Source organism: Oryzias melastigma, linkage group LG2 (assembly GCF_002922805.2).
Source record: "Oryzias melastigma strain HK-1 linkage group LG2, ASM292280v2, whole genome shotgun sequence".
Lineage (NCBI taxonomy): Eukaryota > Metazoa > Chordata > Actinopteri > Beloniformes > Adrianichthyidae > Oryzias > Oryzias melastigma.
In genome coordinates this window covers 1,856,525-1,863,923 of record NC_050513.1, presented here as the reverse complement: position 1 = coordinate 1,863,923, position 7,399 = coordinate 1,856,525, and the positions used below count along the sequence as shown (strand labels likewise).

General features: G+C 35.7%; 1 protein-coding gene across 1 annotated transcript; it reads right to left on the bottom strand.

The window, feature by feature from the left end:
* Positions 1-1,447: 1,447 nt before the first annotated feature.
* LOC112142915 (claudin-3-like) lies at positions 1,448-4,220 on the bottom strand. The gene has a single exon (XM_024266593.2). It carries the CDS (start codon positions 3,622-3,624, stop codon positions 2,974-2,976), a length of 651 nt encoding a protein of 216 aa, XP_024122361.1. The 5' UTR covers positions 3,625-4,220; the 3' UTR covers positions 1,448-2,973.
* Between the last annotated feature and the right edge of the window lie 3,179 nt (positions 4,221-7,399).

The window sequence follows — 7,399 nt, the reverse complement described above, 5'->3', positions numbered from 1 at the left end:
GTGTGGGGTTATGGTTGTCATTGTATGTTTATTTCAATCTTGATAGTCTTGTTAGATACAAAAGCATAATCACACTCGCCAATCGCAGTTTTTTATTGTGAAAATTTGATTATATTTTGAAAATATACCAGATTTTCTCAGGTATCTTGATGTAACTTTCTATCAAAATTGAACGGATTGGCAAATGTGAAATACAGTATATACAGATGGCAAAACGATCCGCTGCATGGAGGAAGCCTTCCGCGAGGACTGCGGTGGTTTGCGCCTAGTGTGAAACATACTTTAACAAGGCTGCCGAATGGAAGTGGCCTCAGTTCCGTGCAGCTTGTGTCCAGTGTGAGCCAGAAGTAAGAAGTGCACGAGTTTCTGCAACCTTATTTGTTATTTTGCCACATTCAATGGACAGGAGAATTTTAATTCTGTTGACATGTGCATAAATGTCTTCAGGTGCTCCTAACTGAGTGCGCTCCGTAGCCTGTTTTTTAGGAATTTCAGAGTGGAGAGTCGTCTCTCACATGCAACTTGAGACAATGAGGGGGTCAACAAAAATTTTGTGGCCGCCCTATAACTGGGTAGGCATCTGTGTAGAGGTTCAATGTGTCAGCCGACTGGCTCGCTTCTCCGCCCCACCTCGACTTTTTGGTAGAGACAAGGGCTGATAGACTGGACTCAACCAACTGTGAACTATGCAAAGGGGTGTTTGTCTCAAATGGTAGATCCAGAACTGCTAGTGCCATCTCTTAACAGGAAAGGTTGATTCAGAGGGAACAGCACTGGAAAGATTAATTCATATTCTACCTTGATTATTTTTCCTTGACGCCGACCCACAAGTCCATGAATGAAGCAACCCTCCAGGGATCCTCCTGACTCTCCAAATTTCCTACTCTTCCTTTATTATCTAGCCATACAGTTTTGAGCCAGATGTCAGCTCAGACGAGGAAAACAAAGATGAACATGGATCTTCTTTTTCTGTTCCTTTTGGCTTTTCTGTTTGGCATTTCAGTCAGACGGAAACTAAGTGGACGGAAAAGCCATCTGCCAGTTGGTTTGTTTGTAGTTTTGAATTCCAGGCTTCAAAATTGTCATGTCCCAAGGCAAGACACCTAACCCAATAGTGTCACAGAATGTGAGAAACTTGTAAAACTACTTTAAATAAAGGGATCTTTATGTGAAATCTTCCATTTGACACTTTCTAACTGTTGTCGCTACAAATGTACACTATTATATATTTTTGTGATTAAATAATGTATTCATTTATTTATTTTTTTAAAATGATTTTTACTGCTAATAAAAAGAGACAGGGGGCATGGATAAAGCCTATTTCAGCATGTATTCTTATTATTCTTATTTTTAAAATTCAAATAAAAGCTGTGGGTCATTTCAAATCCCCTTTGCAAGCCATTAGGAGTACATCAAATAAGGTACTTGGAACAAACCCTCCATCCCGCCCCATCTCAGCATAACCATCAGAGAAAGAAGAAAAAAATAAATAAAAAGGAAAAATGGGTATGATAATAATATTCACGAAAATCAATAGACCACAGGCACAAACTCAATTGGGTAACAGTTCCAAATTTGAAAAGTAGACAATAAAACATTTCCATTTATTGAAACATTTTTGTGTGCTTCCTCTTAGTGTGTATTTAATCTTCTCTAATTAAAAAAACACTATCATTAAACCATTGTGAAATAGATGGGCATTTAGAAGATTTCCAATGTAGTAACAACCAACGTCTATACCAACAGAGATGTGAATGCCATGATATCGTTTTGTGCACTACTCAAAGGAAGTGAGGGGTCAGGAACACCAAATATTGCAATAATTGGACAAGTTTGCACATTCACTGTAAGAACAGTCAATACAATATAGAAATAACCTGTCCAAAAATTTCTCACATTTGGGCAAAGAAAGAACTTGAGACTGAGATGAGATGGTGACCCCTAACATTTGTCGCATTTTTCTTCAACATCCAGGAATTTTCGATTTTGCTAATGCGTGTCTATTTTTGCAACCAACAAGACGTACAAATGCCAAATAAAAACAAAACTATCTTTTTGACCAAATATTCACAACACTTTATTAGAAATGCATTTTCAGGGACCACATTGTTTTATTTGCAACATTGAAACCACTCACAAACAAGTAAATATATTTGAAACCATGGACATTGGAAAGACAATTTCTCATCAATACACTTGTACCTTGAGCTTTCTCTATTTACACGAAAGGTGCTACATAAAAAAATAATTTGAATTGGAAATGTGTAATGCCCCTACTGACAGACTTGTTTGTCTCTCCCACTTCCTGCTTTTGAAAAGGTAGGAACTTGGTGACATCAATATAAGTTTTCCAAGAAGTGAAAAACTGTCTTCAGATGGGCTCAATGAAAACCAGTGAAAAACTTTGCCCCTTAAAAAATCAGTGATGCTAACTGAGAACTGTAGAAATATAGGGATTCATTAAAAATGCATTTTGTCATGGCAGCGAAATATAAGGAAAAGCTCCAAATAAAGTCACAAAAAATAAATATACAAACATGCAGTATATATATATATTTATATCTTTACAAATACAATACACATATTGTAAATTAATGCTCTCTGTCATTCTAGATGTAGTTAAAGTCTTAACAGAACTTTCTTATATTACATGCAAAACACACAAAAAGAGGCCTATTAAAAAAGCGGCCTGCCATTTGGCAGCACAATGTTGGAACAGCCAGTTTCAGTGAAACATGACACCAGGTATAGTCAATGCAAGAATCGGATCCTTTAAAAAGCATTATTTAGGTAGAATAAAAAAAACAAAAAACAAAGGCACTGACAAATTGAAGGCATTTTATTTTTAAATGCAAGCAAAGAAAAACGTCAAAATATTTTTACAGATATCTTCATCTCGGAGTCTTTAACAGAGTTTTACCCTGAAGTTTCAAACTGTAGGAAGCACACACACAAGACATTGATAAAAAGAAGCTAAACATAGTCCTTCTTGTCATAACCTCCACCTGCACTGATGCTGCGCGGAGCAGAGTAGGCCATTCTCGCTGGCTTGTATCTCTCCTCTTTTGGTGGACACCTGCTGCACAGCAAAGCCCCTCCAATCAGAAGAAGAGCAGCTGATGCCCAGCCAATGTAAAGGGATGCCCCAATCTCTCTCCTCTGAGGGTCAGCCAGCACTGGGTTGTAAAAAGTCTGGATGATGGTGTTTGCACTCCAGGAGACGGGGATGAGGACCAGAAGTCCGGCGAGAATGAAGAAGATCCCGGAAATGATCATCACTTTGGCTTTGGCTGCTTCATCTTCAATGCAGTTGGTACATTTGGCTCCAACAATTGAGATCAGCACCCCTAGTACTCCAAGAATAATGGCTATGACTGTCATTGCTCTGGACGCCTGCATGTCAGCCGTTAAAGCCAGGAGAGAATCATACATCTTGCACTGCATCTGGCCTGTGCTCTGAACAACACAGTTCATCCATAAGCCCTCCCAGATGACTTGAGCTGTGATAATGTTGGATCCAATGAAAGCTGTCGTCTTCCACTGAGGCAAGGCGCATACTATTATAGCACCGATGAATCCAATGAATCCAAGACAAATGCCCACTAACTCCAAACCCATCGACATGGTTGCTCGTTGTATGGAAGCAAACAGGAGTCCACAAACTCAAAAATCCTGACAGCAAAAGTTTCCCGCTCTTGTCAGTTGGGATTTTGTTGAAATGGAGCACCTCAAGGGATGGTATGATGAAGCTACAAGGAAACAGCCACAGAAGAACAGGATCCTTTATATTTCAGAGGGATAGGGGGTGTTTCCATGGAATGATGTCACCTGCCTACTACTATTTCTGTTAAGACAACCACACACAAAAACAAGGAAGTGTTCTGGAGGAGGTGCAAAAAAAAAAGGAAAAGTCTGAGCAAAGTGAAGCACACTTAACTTCCAAGAACAAATAAACACTTCTTCAACAATAAACCTGTCTTCCTAGAAGAGTTGGAGCATTAAGGCAAAAATATAAATACTTAAATTAGGAGGGAAACAGTCACATTGTACCTCTCTTTCAATACATCTGGTGTTCAGTGACTGAACTTTTCAAACCATTGTTCAAACACCAAACCAAAAGGTCTGCAGAAAACCAGAATAACTGCTCCAAGAGCAAATATGAGTAGAGAAAACATGGACCGATTCTCTGACACCTTCAGCACACAGAGTGGTATCAGGATACACTCATTACACACTTCTTGTTGAGTCTGTTTGTTACGTGCTTCCTTGCAACCAAATTTTCGACAGATTTTTATCTTCCAATTTATGCTTTTTTCTTTACACAATTGTCCCATTTTCTAATCCTTCCATGCTTCTCTAAATAAGTATTAATTTGAAGTAATCAGTAGAGTTTGAGGGAAAAATATTGGAAAAAATCTACAAACTGGAAAAACAAAAGCAAACACTCAGTGAGGCTTCTAGAGTCTGCTCCTCTTTTATTTATTTTTATTTCTTAAAAGTTTCTCAATCTGATTTTCTTTACTGGATAAATTGCTTATTATTTTAGGTGGTATCTACTTGTGAATAATTATTTTTTCTCATAGAAAACAGCCTGACTAATTCTCAGACTGACCATCAGAAGTAGTTGATGAAATGTTTCTTCTTTCAAAAAGACACCAGATCATTAAAGCCTAAACTTCTTTTATTATAAAGATGATAATAATCATATGATCTGAATGTTACAGCTGCAGTTTTTCACACACTGCTTCTTTATTTCTTTGGAAGTTTCTGTTGACTCCATCTGTGCAACTACAACAACATTCTGCTCAGCTGACATGGTTTGACTATTCAAAACAGGGAAAGGTGGGTATCTGTGGTCAAGCCTGTGGCAGACGTTGAACAGAAAGCACATTCAGTCTGAATGATGAACTGATGACCTTGTTTTGTATATGTGCGTGACTCGTGTGAGCGTGTGTTTCACACTGAGCATTTCTTTTCCTGCTGCAGCAAAAAAGGAAGTTTTCCTGGTTGATCATAAATTCGTTTTTTTTTTATCAGATTTTCATTTTAAAAGCACTAATAGATCATCATTAGTGAAGATCGGGTTTTTGCTGTTTTCAATGTAGCATTTTTATCATAATAGAGGACAAAATAATTTAAGATAAAACTTAATTTCTGAGTATTTTTTTGTTCGAACAGTGTTGGATCAGGAGCAGATGTAAACCAGTGGATTGAAAAAGCTCAGGTTTGTGACGCAACAACTGCCATGAGCAAAGTCTTCCTTCTTCGCTACAACTCTTAAGCATTTACTCGCTGACAAACAGATCCTTTAATTTCTTTATTTTCCTCAACTGTCGGCCTGGATAGCTTTTCTTTTGTTATTTATTTATTTTTTAGCGAACACTAATGTTAGCTTGGGCTTTTAAGGTTCTATAAGCTAGAGCAGGGGTCTGCAACCTGCAGCTCTGGAACCATATGTGGCTCTTTTACTAAAGAAAAATAAAAAAAGTGTCTAAATGTTAAAAAGTAACAATAAAACAAGACGTGAGAAAGTAGTAAAGGGGAAAAAAGTAAACTAGCTCAAACTTTAACTTATTTCCAAAGAGTTGAGGGACAGTGTGTGCCACCAGACGAACCACAATATTTTGACACAGAAAATCAATGGATGTCAATAAGCACAACTAGGATTAAGGTTGACCGGATCATTAAGCACATTTTCTAATTTTGAAAAAAATATTAATTAGCTTGGATTTCATTTTGGTTTTTTAGATTTACATTTCTGGCAGAAATTCACCAACAACAGTGAAATTAACTATTTTTTATTTAATCACTGCTGACATTCCACTTGCTACTACTAATTTTGCTGCATTGAGATGATCATGTGTCACAGGGTGTCTTTTATTTTGAAAGGAACTTCTGTCAGAAGTAAAAAAAAAAAGGTATTTTCTTTTAATGTTTGTGTTTTATTCATGCAAAATGAACAACAGTTCATTTATGTTCATCATAGTAGGAACAATAGCATAAATACTAATCTGTGTCTTGTTTTTTTAAAGAGTGAAGGAAAACTTTGTGACTCCTATGGGTTGTAGTCAGTGAGAAATCAACACGAATGACTCTTTAAGAGTTGAAGGTTGCCGACACCTGAGCTAGAGGGAGGGATTGTAAACAAAGGGCTGATGGGATATTATATCTTCCGTGCCAACCGTCATTCCCACAGCCCAGATGAGAATTTTTGATAAACTCCTGCTGCCCTGCAGAAAATATGTCTTAAAAAACAAAACATGCTTTTTAATTTTTGCTTCAAACCGCATATTCAGGATTAAAATTCCATTGGAGTGGGACATAATACACAGTTCATAACTATCATTACAGAAAATCTGAAAGTAAAATAAATAAAAAGGGATAAATGTTAGTTTTATTTTTTTCTTGAATGTACAAATTAACTGGTAGTTGCATTTCCATTGCTCAGTATTTATCTTTTACTTACTGTACTTATTTACTTTGGTCATAAAATGAGAAAAAAAAATTATCACTGTTTAGAAAGGAAACATTTTCATATAATACAAAAAAAAGTTTTATTTAGATTCATAGACAGCACATCAAAATATCATACATGAAAAGTTTGACACAACAAATTGAATTACGGAAGTTTTCACTTTTATCTTGAAAAGTAAAATTCAAGAAACAACAAAATATAATTTCTTAGTAAAAGTCTTTTTATTATTTCAATCAATATTAGTACATTCACAGACAAAATATTCACATTAAATTGGTCATTTATCATGTAATAAAACTTTAAGGAAAAATGCTCATATAAAAAAGGTTTAGAAAAAAATGTTTAAATGAAGCAGCATTTAGAAGATCAAAACTAAAAAAAATAAAACACATTGATTCAGTCATTTAAACACTTAATGCTGTTTTAAGCTTACGAAGTCCAACCATTTTAAGAGAAACTTTTAGCTGTGTTTTACTCGGTTTGCATTATTCTAACTTATTTATGTTTATGTCTATATTTTATAATAAAAAAAGAAAAATAAAGAAAAACATGACATGTAGCGTTTACTTACAGGACTGACAATCTATGTGCTCCGTGTATAAAGTATATGCATACTGGTCAGTGCAATGGCAGACGTCCGCCACAAATTTTCCTGTTTCAAATGATTTTTTCTTTCACCTAAAACTTTTGAGCTTTTAAAATATATATGTATTTTTAGCAGAATTTCATTTTTTTGCTTGTGATTGCCAAATATGAATGTAAACAGGAACAGCAACCAGCTATTTAGAACATTTCCAGATATCTGCAAGCTCAAATGTCTTTCTTTCACACATTTCATGAGGACTTTTTTTTGTTGTTAAACCAGTGTGATAATTACGAGCTTCAAAGAAAAGTGATCATGTAAAAAAAAAAAAAAAAAAAAAA

Coding starts and splice junctions, on each gene's coding strand:
- LOC112142915 (XM_024266593.2), bottom strand. CDS start 3,624: ATGTCGATGGGTTTGGAGTTAGTGGGCATTTGTCTTGGATTCATTGGA.